This window comes from Echinops telfairi, unplaced genomic scaffold (genome assembly GCF_000313985.2).
Source record: "Echinops telfairi isolate 266 unplaced genomic scaffold, ASM31398v2 ScPeMD7_7427;HRSCAF=8465, whole genome shotgun sequence".
NCBI classification, from domain to species: domain Eukaryota; kingdom Metazoa; phylum Chordata; class Mammalia; order Afrosoricida; family Tenrecidae; genus Echinops; species Echinops telfairi.
In genome coordinates this window covers 4121113-4137571 of record NW_022111327.1, presented here as the reverse complement: position 1 = coordinate 4137571, position 16459 = coordinate 4121113, and the positions used below count along the sequence as shown (strand labels likewise).

The following is a 16459-nucleotide window of genomic DNA, read 5'->3' as shown; positions in this document are numbered from 1 at the left end:
GGGCGGGGATCAGTAGCACTGTTACACTGCCTCATAGGATTTGTACAAATAAAACATTAACTAATTTGGGTATATATGTTTTACCACAATCAAAATTAAGTGCATTATTCATCCCTAAGGGGGCCTTGCTGGCATAGTCGGTTATGCATTGGGCTGCTAACCGGAAGGTCTGAAGTTGGAAACGACCAACCCACTCTACAGGAGGAAGACTGCAGTCTCAGAAACCCACAGAGGCAGTTAGTTCTAACTGTCCTATGGGGTTGCTATGAGCTGGAACTGACCTGGTGGCAGCGAGCGTTAGCTGGATTAAGGGTACATTGTGGGGAAGGGGTGCTTCATACTAGTTTCTCCATTTCTGTATAAATTTAAAATGGTCCTTCATCAAAAGTGAACCTCCCTAATTAATCTCGCATCACCCTGCTTATTCCCTTTCTGAAGGCAGGAACTAGATGTGACCATGCTCACCTGTACCCCCTGTGAGCCAAGATGATTTGGGTGGAAGGGAGGAGGGAAAGAAGGAAGTGAGAAAAGGAGAGACTATGCGATACCCATCAGGGTCAGGCTGCCTCGTTTTTAGCCAGAATACGAACTGGCTGTGCAAACATTTAGAAGACTGAAGTTACCTTCCTTCCTAAGATAACCCACTTGGATGGCATCAAAAATCCAAACCACACTCACTGCCATGGAGTTGATGCCAACTCATAGCGACCCTATAGGACAGGGTAGAACTGCCTCCCTGTGAGGTTCAGAGACTACAGCTCTGTACAGGAATGGAAAGCCTCATCTTTGCACCCAGGGAGCAGATGGTAGTTTCAAACTGAGGACCTAGATGCTCCACCAGGGTCAAATGGGAACAACAGATTTTTTTTAATTTACATTTTTGACAAATCTGCTCACATCTTGTGCAGGCACTCCACTAATACCTACTCTTGAGTCGAACTCCAACCTGATGACCTCACCAGGATGAGCTACCTTGGATTAAGAGTTTTGCGGTGGGATTCTTAGACATCAACTACCATAATGAACAATAAGGCAATTAATTGTGTGGCCCCTAAAGTAGCTGAATGACATTGTGGGCTAGCTTGCTCCCCCACTTTTTTTTTAACTTACAGATACTTAACAGTAACTCGATTCAGCTTCTATATATAATTGACTCGATGGCAGTGAGGTTGGAAGGTTTTTTTTTTTTTTTGCTTTCCGCTATAACAAGTTGAATGGGCTGCATCCTCTAAGTTAAGCGCATTTCATTGATCACCACATTAGCACTTGAAACGGAATCTGCTAGTAGTGCCAACTATGTCAAAGCTCAAAAGGCTACAGAGACATTCTTCAAAACATCACATGGACAGGCAGGAGGGGGTTAGGGGGGGTTTTCTGGTAGAACAACTTCCATGTTTTCCACTGGCCAGGTGTGTGTTTAATGAGCACTAGAAATGCAACAGGTGTGACCAGGGAGCGGGGCTGCACACCTTGTTTGGTGGTAGGGCCAAAGAAGGCAGTGACAGTTTAAAGAAGCGTCTCAGCTTGACCACTCACGCTACCTTTGAGAGTCTTGACCAAGAATGTCTCTGAGCTACTTGAGGAAATTCTAATCCCACCCAGTCATCCCCCCAATACCTCAGATCCATGACCAAGGTCTCTATTTCCTTGGGGAAAATGGAAAGCACACATATTGATTTCCCAGTCAACTCTGCCCCTGGATTTTGTCTCAGCCAGGCACACGTTCACCAACCAGAGTCACGTTGCTTGATCATGAGCAAGTGAACAATTGGACAATTTGACAACCCATCCAAGACAGGATAAGGGGCTAACTACCAAATATTCCTCTGGGTTTGGAAAGCACCGTTATTCTCCATGAGACAGAAGGCCATCATTATTAGAGTGTGAGGGCTCACTTCCCTTTACAAATGGCTCAACAGTCAGAGTCAATACAAAACTACTGTTTCCTTTTGCCTCCTCCTGCCCCGGCAACCCTTTCCCCCTTCTTCTACCTCTTAGTGCTTCCTCCCCAGTAGCTTGGTGTTGCTCCAATACTCACAGGATCTCTACCCTCTCCTAGATGCTGGTTGCGCTTCCCTAGTTGTTCCCCTGTCCATGACGCTGTCCACTCACCACACTCTTCTCCGCGCCTCCTTCTGACCCCTAGACTCTCCGGGGCCATGGGCCCCTTTGCTTTCATTGAGCCTCCCTCCCATGTCCATCCCATGTATGTAGGCAAACCAACAATGTCCTCGTCGGAACAATAAGAAAACATAAGGTTCAGAAAAGACAAGGAGGGAAAAAAAACCAAAACCTACATAGATCCAGGTCTGTCCACTGCCCCCCCCCCCCCCCCGTCCTGGGGGGCTGCCCTCCGAGCCTGAAGTCCATTCTTGGGGCTCCGCAGAGGTTCTGTGGATCAGCTTTACTCCAATTGCTGATCAGTTATGCTCCACTCCTGGTTTGTCCCGCTGCTGGGGATTCAGTCCACACTGTCTCCCTGACGTGTGTCCCCATTATTGTCTTCTAACACCGTATACTCCAGCTAGGAGACCCACTCTGGACTGGACTGGAGCATGTACATGGGTACAGGCAAGAGATAAAACTCACGACCCATGGAACCCAGGAACAGGAATGGAAATAGAGATACCAAAAGGGGAGGGGGAGGGGGCAAAGTTGGGGAGGGAGGGGTGGGGGTACTGATTGCAATGAATGGCACATAACCACACCACGCCATCCAGGGGGAAGAACAACAGAAACCAGAGGGGGAAGGGAGACAGCGCGAGATAGGAAAATAATAATCTATAATCTTTCAAGTGCCCATGGCGGTGGGGGGGGGGGGCGCGAAGAGGAGCTGATCCCAAGGACTCAATGGAAAGTAAATGTCTAGAAAAGAACGATGGCCATATATATACTAATATGTGTGATACAATTGATGTATGGATTCCCAATACAATTACCTAAAAAAAAATTTACTCTCTTGCCCATTGTATTACTCAACCGCACTATTTAAGGACCCCATTCATAAGATTCAGAGTTTCGTGGAAGGCAAGGGATATGGTTAAATGCAACATTACACTTCCATAACCATTTGATGTCAAATCCTCAGCACAGTGACCAAATCCCTTTGTTTTGCTGCAGCTATCTCCTTATCTAACGTTCTATTTCCTCTCTTGCAAACAGGGATCACAAGATTCAATCATCACTCCCCATTTTAACCTTAGAGAACATCTGCTGAATATATATAGCTTTAGTATAGGGGATTCCTGTTAAGAATCAGATTTTAATGTTGGATACGATTTAGGAGAGGTTTTTAAGATATAAGGTGGTAAATTAGGACACCACCTTGTTTTACTATGTCCACATCTAGTTTCACTAATATAGACCAATCTTTCTCTCTACCAAACCTAAACTAAATCTTTTTTTGTTTGTTTGTTTTGTTGTTTTTTTTCCCTAAACTAAATCTTATGCCATGCACTCAATTCTGATTCCTATGGTTCATCTTTACTGGAAGCAGACAGCCTTCTTTCTCCCAAGAAGCAGCTGGTGGGTTTGAACTGCTGATCTTACTGTTAGTAGTCCAACGCTTACCCAACAGTGCCACCAAGGCTCATAAGCCATAGAAAAGGGCTAAGACTACATCCTGTCAAAGGCAGCAAACTTTATGAGACCCAGAAAACCAAGCCAGTTCCATCGAATTCCAGCGCTAACAGGTTCTGCTGTAAAATATTAAGCTGAAAGGTCTGGTTCAGCAATTCAGAGGCTGACATTCTCCTCGTTCTCACCCACTAGCTAATGGAGTGTTCTCCAAATGACTTTGAGTCAATTGCTCTCCCAATGCTTTAAAGGGTTTAGAAGACTGGGCTGTATCCATGCAGTAAATGAGAACTAGCTTCTCCTTCACCCTTTCATAGCATGGGGCACACATGCACATGTCTGCTACTGAGTATGAAGAAACGCCAACAAGGAAATTCAAGAGCCAGACGCTCCCTTTTGACCCATTTTAAAGTTGCTCTAATTTTTAATACTTTCTGCTCTCTTTTCTATTGAGGTTTTTCCTCTTATGTTGCTATTGTTGTTACCTTTTTTGGTTTTGTTTTTCGGTATATGAAATCAAGGAGGGGTGACCCTATAGAGACAGTAACTGGATTAATTGTTTCTTGGGGTGTGGCAGAGGACCTTGGGGGAAATGGGGAGCTAAAAACAAAGCATACATGAAATAAAAGGTTCTATAATTGATTGTGGTTATGACCGTACAACTCTTAATATGATCTAAGTATTGAACACTGACATGTGGATTATGTCCCGATAAACTGTTTCTACAAAAAGTCAGCTGGTATTCAGCAGAAAATCTCAAGAATTCCATCTACTGGGATGTTGGCATATACACAAGACATGGGATGAACAGGGGCAGGCTCACGTGGCAGATTCTAGGAAACCAGAGTGAAAGCGTTCTTCCTCCTCTCAACCCCATCAGGGAAAAGATGTAACAAACCAAAAGTAAGTTTTCATCACTATTCAGAACAAAATTAACATTTCATCAGACTCTTAAGTTTCCAAAGCCAAAGCTATATGCGTATCAGCAGAAATGCACAAGAACAGTATTATCTAGTGTTGGGTAAGTGATTTAACTTGTGTCTTAGTTTTGCCCTATCTATAACACAGGGGAGAAGAAAAGGATGCACTCCACATAGCAGTGTTGAGAGGACTACAGATATGTGTATAGGAGCCCAGGTGGCACAGTGGGTTTACGTGTTAGGCTAACTGCAGGGTCAGCAGTTCAAATCAACCTTCTGCTCCTCAAAAGAAAGACAAAGCTTTCTCCTCCTGTAGAGTTACAGTGCCCCAAACACACAGGGGGCATTCTACCCTGGCCTATAAGGGTTGGTATAAGCCAGAATGGCACTGAGTTTTGGGTCTTGAGAAGGAACCAAGAAGCTAATGACTAAGCCAGGGGGGAAAGAACCTAACCAGTCAGCAATTGTCCATTTGGGGCTTAATCTTATGCAACATTTCCAAGCTGCTCATGTTGCTGTCCAGTTGCTTAAAAAACGAAAGCATCTCAGAGAAAGGTTTGAGTGGTAAGGAATCCAGGGAAAAGCCCGTGAAAAACGAGGTTGTTCTCTCCCTCCCCTCTGCTATTGAAACACAAAAACCAAAGTCAACCTTAACGTTAACGGATGTGGCCCAGCATGTGGTGTCTGCTATGCGAAGGGCAGAAACGGTGACATGAGGAGGAGTCTTCATCCTTTGGCCTGGGGACCCCCAACCATCCAATTATTTTCGTGGATACTTCATCACTGTCACTTTACTATTGTTATGAATCCGGTGACCCCTGTGAAAGGTTCGTTCGACCCCCCAAAGGGATCGAGACCCACAAGTTGAGAACTGCTAGCCTACAGGCATATGGGGTGTACCCTCTCAGAAAAGGCTTTAATGACCAGAGTTCTCTTAACCAAACTCACTGTCATGGAGTGGGATTCTGATTCGTAATGGCTCATAGGTCTTCCGAGGCTGTAAATCTTTACCAGAGCTGACAGCCTCATCTTTCTTCCTTGGAGTGGCTGGTGGGTTTGAACTGCTGCCCTTGTGGTGAAAAGCCCTAACGAGATACCATCCAATGGTTACAGGATGGCACCATACCAAAAACCCCCAACTCAACTGCCATGGTGTCAAAGCAGACTCATTGTGACTCTACAAGAAAGGGTAGAACTGCCCCCATGGTTTTCGGTGACTAACTCAATCAAAGTGCAAAGCCCATCTTTCTCCTGTGGAACAACCCAATGTTGAATCACTAAGCCACCAGGGCACCTTCACAGGGACATAAACTCAAAAACCAAAACTCTCACCGCAATGGAGTCAATGCTAACTCCAAACCACCACCACCACCCCACCCCACCCCCGGGGGTTTCTGAGACTGCTTACTGGCATAGAATGGCCATTCTTTTTCCTGCAGAGCTGCTGCTGGTTTCAAAGTGCCCCCCATACAGACTGCAGCCCTATGCCTAACTACTACACTACTACAGAGCCATGGGGCAAAAAAACCCAAATCCCTACTCAATGAAAAGTGTTCTCCATTAGGCTACAATGCCATTTGCCAAATCTGATCCTGTTTTGTGCTCTCTGTTATGCTCCCTACCCCACCCCACCCCACCCCAGCTCCAGTGCAAAAGACAGCAGCTTCGCTAGTGTCTTTTGATGAAGGTATTGGGTATTGCCTGGTTACAGATGGCACCAGTGTTTGCACAGTCATTTGCATCACAATCAGCATGCTGACCGAAGCTGCCCAGGACACACAAACACTTTCATCAGCAGGATTCAAACATAAATAAATACAAATATATTATTTTCTTACAAAGGATGAAGGGAGCGAATTTAAAGGAAATAGGAAAGACAAAACCCCTAACAGGAAAAAACTGCTCCAAGTCATCTTTAACAAATGTAACTGGTCGTAAAGTAAAACCAATCTCCTGAAAGATAACCGCATCTATTTGCGTTGATCAACAGGGCAACACCTTACACCAGAAGCTAGGACATTTAGGGGGAAGGGGCATTGACAGATCAAGGAATCCGTTTATCACTATGGTGGATCTTACTGGTAAGGCAATTGGGGGGAGGGGAAGCCACGTTCCACGTGCTGCGTGGGAGAAACTCGCGAGATCGCTGTGAGTAGGAATCGACTCGATGGCAGTGAGTTTGAAGTGGTTTTGTGTTTTTTTAATGCCATCCCTGTCTTCCTTCCACTCCACTACCTTTCCTCAGCATTCAGGTAGGAAACTTTTCTAAATCCCTTCACACAGCTTCAGAATCGCTCTAACAGAGCACTAGCTGCCCGGCGCGGGGTCAAAGATTCCAGGATTAAGGTCCGTGAAAGGGCTTTCTGGGTGGCTCAAGTTGAGCTGGAATAGCCAGGGAATGAATGTACGTGCCCCTTTCATCCACTCAGCCCGATTTCACGTCAAGTATGGCTCCATATTCCAGAACTACAGGTCCCTTAAAATACTTGTGGGGTGGCTGAAGCTGAGACGGGATAGCAAGCATTAAGTATGGCTCCATTCGGAAGAGTCTAAAGATGTGAAGAGCCAACGGTTGGCAAACTAAGGTGAAGTCCTCCGTCATCATTTTTCGCGCCTGAAGTCCGTGTCAGTTTCACTATTAAAACACCAAGTGCCGGTACCACCTCGAATTGGAAGAACTGCTCCTTGGATTCTAGGAGTGAGACCAGGTCTCAGTACGCAACCGACGCTACGAGGCAAACTGGTCCAAGATCTGAAGCAAACCCAGTCCAGCCTGACTCAATAGCGAACCGACAAAGCCACGTGTCCCCAGGGCCGAGGCTAAGCGCCCGTTCCCTCCCCTCGCACTAGGCAGCCACTGTGCCCACGTTGGGTCCTCCAGTCCCCTGCCTTCAAACCCACTTTCGCCTCGCGCTTCATCTTGACTCCACCCTAACGCACGGTGAGAATAAACGTGACCCTCGCCGGGCGAGGTAAAATAACGGAAACATCCCGCGGGGCGCGCACGCACCAAGCTCCCCCTCCGATCGCTACAGCCGCCCCCCCCCGATCCGGGCAGGTGAAGGCCCGCTCCGGGTCCCAACTTCACCCTTACCAGGTCTCCTGGTTGCTGAATTTCTTAGTCACCACCTTGCCAAGCTCCAGGCCCAGGCGATCGGCAATTTTCTGGGACAAGTCTTGATGGGAGCTGCCGCTGAAGATCTTGATGTTGGGCATCTTGGCCAGGTACCCTGAGCACTCTGAGCTCTGTGATCGCTGACTGCAGCCGAGGCGAGAACCGAAGTCCAGCTGGAGACTCGGTACTATCTGCTTCGCGTTGCTACTCCGCCATCTTACGTTCCCGCCGGCGCGCGGCTCTAAATTGCCCAGCGCTGGGAGGCGGAGACGGCGGGGAGAGTCCACACCCCACTATCACTGATTTGCTGCAAGGGTAGCTAGGGGTGGTGTTCTGGCTGTAACTCCGCCCCCTCCTGGATTCCACGCTATTGGCTGGCACGCTCAAAAGGGGAGGGGTTCATACCTAGCTCCATCCCCAATAGCTAGCCTGTTGGGGAGAGGGGGCTAGAGGACCCCGAGGTATTGCCAGGGCCTGTAGAGGGATGCTGGTGTTAGTTAGGGGGACCTGATCTTTCCCCAAGAAGGAAATTAGCCATGCTTCCCGCCCACACACACCCCTTTCCCCCCCTCTTTCCTTTCCCCAAGCTGTTTCTGGTTGATAGTTTCTTTTCAAAAAACTGTTTACCGGATGGCAGCCACCGTTCCTCAGAATGAAGGGGAACTTTCTGAACTCGAATTTTTCACTTTGGGGGGAGGATGGGTGGTGCCCAATGAAAGCGCTTTTACGTCGGAGAGGAGACCCACCCGCAGTGCCAAAAGTGAAAAAACAAAACAAAGCCAAACTCAGGGCCACCGAGTCAATGTCGACTCACGTTGTTTTTGTTAGGTGCTGTTGAGTTCTGGTGATCCCTATGTAAAACAACGCCCTCTCCTGAGCCATCGCCACCACTGTTCTAATGTTTGAGCCCATTATTGCAGTCACTGTGTCAATCCCTATTGTGGAGAGTCTTCCTCTTCTCGGTCCCTCCACTTTACCAAGCATGATGCCCTTCTCCAGGGACTGGTCTCTCTTTGACATTCCCAAAGAATGGAGATGAAGTCTCTCCATCCTTGCTTCTAAGGTGTTGCTGCATCAGACCTCTTTACGTGTTGAAAAGCATGGAGGTTACTTTGAGGCCTAAGGTGCGCCTAACCCGAGTGTTTTCAGTCACCTCATATGCATTCAACTCATGATGACATTATAGGGCAGGGGTAGAACTGTACATCTTTATGGGAGGAGACAGCCTCATCTCTCTCCTTTCACTCATAGCACCAAACCAACGCTGAACTCTGCTATACAGTGGACTCAGCCTTCTTAAGGAGGCCTAATGGCTCTGTCTGGTCAGCATTGGGCTGTGAACAGCAAGATCAGGAGTTTGAACCCACCAGCTGCCAGGTGGGAGAAAGATGAGGCTGTCTGCTGACTTAGAAACCCTATATAAGGTCTCTGTGAGTCAGAAATGTGATTGCAGCTTGATTGGAGGACAACGGAGATAAATGGCTCACTGGAGGCGGGACCCTCTCTCTGCTTTCACCTTCTTGTTGGTAAGCCACGAAGAGCCACACTGAGACTTGCGAGAGCCCTGGAGATGTTACCACTGCCGCTGGAGCCACCAAACCTTGCACCCAGTGGCCTGTGATCATCCTGCATTTTGCATCATTGCATGTGCTGCATGAGTCTGGAGAGGGTTTTATGGACTAGTATCAGAATTATGGACTAATATCAGACTTAGGGACTTGATTTGGACTGGACTGGGACATTTTCTTTTTTTATTAAATAATATTTTATTGACATATTTTACTCCTTCCAATATATCAATATATATATAAAATCTCCCTTTCTTTCCCAAAGAGTTCTGTTGTTCAGTCCCATCGGGTGGAACTATACAATCATAAATGCTATCAACTTCCCTCTCCCCACTTCTTCCCTACCCCCTCTTACTTCCTGTAATCTCAGGGACCCCTTACTCCTGTTACTGTCTCTGAGCATTCAGCTATCTTGACTACCATGTACTGAGTGATCTTAAATGTACAAATGAACATATGAAAGTCTAACATGACCAATGAAGTATATCACGTATGGACCATAAGGGGAGGAAATGTTAAAGAACAAGCGGATAGTTATGGGTTCATCAGTGCCACACCGCACCTGGATTTATCCTCCACTCCATGAGACCCTTCTGAGAGGGACTGCCCCATTATCTTGCTGGTGGACTTTGGGTCTCCACTACATCTAGTCCCCTTCATATCACTTTGGATGCCTGTTTTTTGAACTTCTGATACCTCTTCCTGTCGACACCTCATAAGCATACAAGCAGGTGTGCTTCTTCCATGTGGGTTTTGTTGCTTCCCTGCTAGATGGCCACTTATTTAACTACAAGCCTTTAAGACCCCAGATGCTATATCTTTTGATAGCCAGGCACCATCAGATTTCTTCACTACATTTGCCTATGCACCTATTTTGTCTTTAGAGATCGTGTCAGGAAGGTGGGTATCGTACAGTGGCACATTATTAGACCAAACCATTCTACTGAGGTAGGATTTAAGTAGAGGCCCAAAGTAGGATGTTTCCTTAATATACAATTACTCTTTGACATAAAGCTCTTTCTTGTACATATATGAGTGTCTTTGGATTGGTTTCTCTACTCAACCCGGCGTAAAACAATCCTCAACAAGATGAACTGACATAGTGGTTGCAACAGTGAATTCACACATGCCAAGTGTGATGTTTCTTCCTCGCGTGTATAGGGTGGCTATGAATTGGAGATGACTTGATGGCCCCTAGCAAAAACAACATAGCTACCTGATAGGACAGAGTAGAAACTAACCCATCACATTTCCAAGGCTGTACATCTTCACCCAAACAGACTGCCTTCCCTTCCTCCCACCAAGAAGGCTGATTTTAGCTAGCAGGCAAGTGCTTTAACCCTGGGGTCACTGGAGATCCTTCATAGGACCAAAGAGAGACTTACTCCATTTCTGTACTCTTTCCATTTTGCCGATCCCCACCATATTCAAAGCAATGGAATCTTTTTAGAATCCAAAGTGACCTTGGTGCTCATAACCACTGGCTGTGAAAACAAATGAAGGGACTTCAGAGACCACCTAGTCTACTGGTTTCACTTTCTCAAAACCAAGCTCTCTCTCATCAAGCTGATTCACAGCAACCTTGCAGGGCAGAGTAGAACTGCCCCTGTGGGTTTCTAGTCCTGTAACTTAAAAACAACAACAACAACCAGTTTTGATGAGATCAGAAATTAAATGTCCATAAATATTTGGAGGAGGAAGTAAACTGCAATGTAGAACTTGCTGACTGCAAGGTCAGGAATTTGAAACCAGTAGCCACTTTGAGGGAGAAAGACAAGGCTTTCTAGTCCTGGAAAGAGTGACAGTCTCAGGGCCCACAGTAGCAGTTCTGCTCTGTCCCGTGGGGTTGCTGTGAGTTGGAATCGACTCGATGGCAGTGCATTCGGTTTGAGTTTTGGGGTGTATACAGGAAGAGCCCTGATGGGGCAGTGCTTATGCTCCTGACCGCTGCCGAAAGGTCCATCAAATGTACTCCATGAGAGGAAGATGGGGCAATCTACTCCTGTAAAGATTACAGCCTTAGAAGCCCTATGGGCCACTTCTATTCTGTCCAATCGAGTCTCTATAAGTAAAATGGAAGCGACTGCAATGGCCCCGAGGAATTGGTTTAGTCAATAAATATTCAGTGAGAATTTTTAATATACCTGGCTCTATTCTGGGCACTGAGAATACAGCATGAAACAAAACCACTCAACCACCCAAAAATCCCCACTCTCACGGACCCTGCCTTTTCAAACAATAAACATGGAAATAAAGAAAATCTATATAGCATGTCACAGGGCACAAAACCCTTGTTGTAGATTTGTGTTTTCCCCCAAAAGATTTCTAGCTGGCTGGGCCATGATTCTCAGTTGTTTAGCAGTTATGTAGTGATGCAATTTGAGAGTTCTGTAATGATGGGAATCATCTCCCATGATGTGAACTGCTGTGTTAAACCAATCAGTTGTGAGAGGATTAAGGGTGAGACACAACACCCTTGCTCTCTTTACTGCCCTAATCCTAAATGAAAGGCGTTCCCCTGGGGTGTGATTTTTAACACCTCATTGTTTGCAAGAGGTAGGAGGTGGGATACAGGAATGACAAGGAGGGGAGGGCTACTATCAGCAAGGGAAAAAGAGCAGAGTGCGTCCTTTGGACTCCTGTCTCCATGCTGAAATTACCCAGGTTTAAACAAAACAAAACAAATCAAATTGCAAATCCATTGCTACGGAGTCAGTCTTGACTCATAGCGACTTTGTAGGACCGAATAGCACTGCCCTTTTTGGGTTTTCTGAGAGTAGACAGTCTCATCTTTCTTCTGAAGAGTGCCTGGTAGGTTTGAAGTGCTGATGTTGTACTTAGCAGCTCAGGGCATACTCCACTATGCCCCCAGGGCTCTAATAGGTGAAGATCAGTCCCAACACACATAGAGACTTCCAAGGGGTACCAAGCCCCCAGATGTTGAAAGGAGGTAAGTACCTTCCCCCAGAGCTGATGGAGAAAAAAGTCTTCTGTCAAGCTGTTGCCTTGAATTCAGACTTCCCAAAAGCCAGACTCACTGCCATCAAGTCCATTCTGACTGTGGATTTCTGAGGCTGTCAGTCCCTTACGGGAGCAGACAGCCTCATCTGCAGGGCAGTTGGCTTCAACCCACTAGCTTTGCGGTTTGCCGCCACACGACCAACCTCCACCTACACTACAAGAGAATCAATTCCTGTTTGCGATATTTTTGCTGCAGCAGCACTGGAGAACGGAGACAGCACTCTTGAGAAGAATTAGGTAAAGGTTGTGGGATAATGGCACCAGGCTGGGAAGAGTACCGTCCAACCAAACCAGAACCAAATGCTGGGGAGCTGATGTCAACCCATGGTGACCCCGCGGGTTGCAGCGGAGAACACTGTTCCATAGGATTTTCGAAGCTGTGACTTGGGGGAAGTACATCTCCAGGCATTTCCTTTGAGGCACCTCTGGGTGGAATCAAACCACCGGCTTTTGGGTTAATAATCAAACACTGAACTGTTTGCACCATCTCAGGACTCCTTAGGAAGGGGGAGGGAGAATAATTTTGAGTTCCTTAGTCAGAGAAGACCTCTCTGGGAAGGCAAATTTTGAGCAAAGATTTGAAGGAGATGAAATATATTTACAGAAGGGTCACGGGGAGGATAGGAGACAGTCAGGGTGCAGTGTAGCAACAATGAAACATTCCACTTTCCTCTAGTTCTTAAATTTCCGCTAGACCTGTCACTAAAATTAAGTCTCAGAAAGCTCCTAAAGCTGAGGTTGAGATGATTACCCAAGAAGAAGCAGGCTATACCCACAAAGATCTGCTCGAATTTTCAAATACGTACAAGCAGAAGCCTGGGGAATATCCCTGGGAATGGTTACTAAGGGTGTGGGATACTGGTGCACATTGCATACATCAGTTGTATCAAGCATATTTGGACATATGTTCCCATCATAATTTTCTAAACATTTACTTTCTATTTGAGCCATTGGTATCGACTCCTCCTTTTTCCATCCCTGTCCACTTCCCACCCTTGTGAACCCCTGATAAATTATAAATTATTATTGTTTGCATATCTTATACCAACCGCTATCTCCTTTCACCCATGTTTCTGTTGTTCATCCCCCTGGGGAGGGGGAGGATTGTGCATCAATCATTGCAATTGGTTCCCCCTTCCTCTCCCCACCTTCTCCCTACCTTCCTTGTATCGCTACTTCCATTTCTGTTCCTGAAGAGTTTATCTGACCTGGATTCCGTGTGTCGTGAGCTCTTATTTGGACCAGTGCACAGGCTCTGGTCTAGCCAGAACTGAAAGACAGGACTGGGGTCATGATAGTGGGGGGTGAGGAAGCCCCAAGGAAACAGAAGAATATTTTGTGTTTCATCGGTGCTGAACTTACATATGAGCAATGGGTGGCCTGTTCCACAGTCAGCCCCTGGTCTGGTTTTAGCTGCTGATATTGACCTTGTCATTGGGTTCTTCCCAAGATTTAGTCAATTTTATTTCTGTGTGTTCTTCTGGAGAAGTCTATGTGTATAGTTGCCATTTGTGTTGTTAAAAAAAGTATTTGCTATGAATAAGATGTTGGTTTTGCAAAATTCTATCAGATGATCTCCAGCTTAGTTTCTATCACCAAATTCATGTTTTTTCAACTTCTATTCCTTCCTCTTTGCTTCCAACTTTGGAATTCCTATTGCCAGTAATTATCAACGCATCTTGATTTGGTCAATTTCCAGCTGAAGACATTGGTAGAATTCAGTTTCTTCCTCACTAGCTTTTGTGGTTGATGCATAAATTTGGATAATAGTTTATTACATTTACTTGGAGGCAGATAAATATAATCTCTCACAGACAGCATTTAAAAACATCATTTTATTAGGGGCTCACACAACTCCCATCACAATCCACACATACATCAATTGTGCAAAGCGCACCTGTACACCTTGTCTTATAAGGTCACTATGAGTGGGCATTGACTCGATGTTAGTGAGTTGTTGGTTTTTTTAATGGTATCTGATATTCCAGCCAACCAGGATGACTTCCTTTGCCTCAAAGCCTCTCTCTTGCTTCATCTTTGCTTTCTGTCTGGGGAGACCCACTTCTTCCCAACCAAACCCCCAAACAAAACAAAGCCTATTGCCATGGAGTTGAGTCCAGCTCACAGGAACCCTGTAAGATACAGTCGAATTACTCCATAAAGTTCCCAAGGCTGTACACCTGGTAGGTTTTCAGTTCGCACTTGACTGCTTTAACCACTGCACCACCAGGGCTCCTTGGCTCCCAACCATTGCCTATCAAACCCTACCCATCCTTCAAGGCCCAGCTCCTGTGCTTCCACCTCCAAAATAATCTCCTGGGATATTCCACACACAAGGCCTCTGAACCTCCATATCACTTTGGGCCTTGTGGGAGACTTTTGGGTGAATTTACCCAATTTACCCAAAATTTACCTTTGGAGTAAACAGCGCGGAGGCCATATCTGACCTCCTGTGGCTGGACAAGAGAGAAGGAGAATACAATACCTCACCATCCCAAGGTCTATTGCCAAGAGGCAGAGGTCAGACATGCCTCAAAGCCATGTCCGTCTTTCTTTACCCTAGTTTAATGTCAACTGTCCCTCCCACGGCACTCTGCTCTTCTGCTGGGCTCCACACTCCAGCACAGTGGCCACACAGAATGCACAGACAATTCTCACAATTACTGGAGTTCATTAGGGAAGTTAACATGTTACCACAAGCCAAGATCAGAAATCATTAAGGATATAGTCTTTTGTCTACAGCAGCGCCTCTCCTCAGCCAGCAGCCACGTTTGTCTCTGAGTCTCCACCTCGCAGCCACGTGGTCCTGTGGCCTCTGGCTCAGTGGGCCAGGAAGTCAGCCCACTGCTCTGCCTCACAGTCGCACCGTCTTGGTCTTTCTTCTCTGCTCTCTCATGGTCTCCTTGCCTTGGCCTCTGGTCTCAGCATGGCATGGGCTCGGCTGCCACTTCCGGCAGGGCTTTCTAAGGTTCCCTGCTGGTGGCTCTGCATGGTCCCACACTCATTTGGTAGGCATTACAGTGACATGGATAGAAGAGGCATAGTAAGAAATTTCACTTTACCCAAACCTTCAAATTCCATTCTCTTCTTACTTAGCACAGGGTCACCTCTCAAGATCTTGCCTAGTTTGTCTTGCAGTTAGATGTGGCCAGATGACTATGCTCTTGACAAACAGCGAGGGAAAGTGAAATGGGTAAATTCCACATCACTTGTTAAAAAGAAAATCCCGTACCTGGATCTCTTCTCTTTCTCCTGTTCCACGAGCTGGCATAGGGCTGTGCTGATGACGTAGCAGGGAGCAAGCAGTTGGCCTAGACCAATGTGCCTGTTATGCAAAGGAAAAAGAACTGATCTCACTTTGAGAAAGTAGTATTTCAGAATTGCTTTGTTATAGCAACTTAGCCTTTGCCCAAGGACAGACTTTTCTGTGGTCGTGCATCAAATTGTACGGCGCCTTACAATTATTTGCATATGTGTCTTCCAGCCTCTATTAGAAAGCCAACTCCTACTTCACCTCTCTGCCGCCTACCTGGCCTCCTGGAGTTCTTCTATTCTCAGCAGGTGGAGTGAGCCTTTTAAGAGAGATGCCAGCTCATGCCATCCTTTGCTTAAACATTCTTAGTAAAAGCCAAAATCTTCCAAACAGCCTACAAACACCTGTACATCTGGACACTCCACCCAATCACTCTTATCTCACAGATTCGATGTCCTTGATTTCTCCTACTGTACTCTCCACCCCCCTCCCCCTGACCTTCTTACTGTTTTGCCAACAAGCTAAACACAATTTCACTTTTAGGTCTTTACACTTGCTACTTCCTCTGCTTGTCATATACTGTATATATATATATTGAGGTAAGGGTGGTTTTATTTATTAATTTAAAAAATCATCTTATTGGGGGCTCGTACAACTCTTATCACAATCCATACATCCATTGTGTCAAGCAGATTTGTACATGTGTTGCCATCATCATTTTCTAAACATTTCCTTTCTACTTGAGCCCTTCGTATCAGCTCCTTATTTTCCGCCCTCCCTCCCTCACGAATCCTTGGTAATTTATAAATTATTATTACTTTTTCATGTTTTACACTGACTGATGCCTCCCTTCACACACTTTTCTATTGTCCGTCCCCCAGGGAGGGGTTTAATATGTAGATCATTGTGATCGGTTCCCCCTTTCTACCCCACCTTCCCTCCACCCTCGCGGTATCGCCACTCTCACCACTGGTCCTGAAGGGATCATCCGCCCTGGATTCCCTGT

At 46.2% G+C, this 16459-nt stretch overlaps 1 protein-coding gene across 1 annotated transcript in view; it reads right to left on the bottom strand.

Moving 5' to 3' along the window:
* PRPS1 (phosphoribosyl pyrophosphate synthetase 1) overlaps window positions 1–7833 on the bottom strand; it is a 25207-nt gene extending 17374 nt beyond the window's left edge. The window contains exons 1-2 of the mRNA XM_004710099.2: window positions 7591–7833; window positions 466–474 (exon numbers count right to left, since the gene is read on the bottom strand). Of these exons, the coding sequence (XP_004710156.1) occupies window positions 466–474; window positions 7591–7712 (131 nt within the window). The 5' untranslated portion in view covers window positions 7713–7833. The remainder of the gene's footprint in view (window positions 1–465; window positions 475–7590) is intronic.
* Between the last annotated feature and the right edge of the window lie 8626 nt (window positions 7834–16459).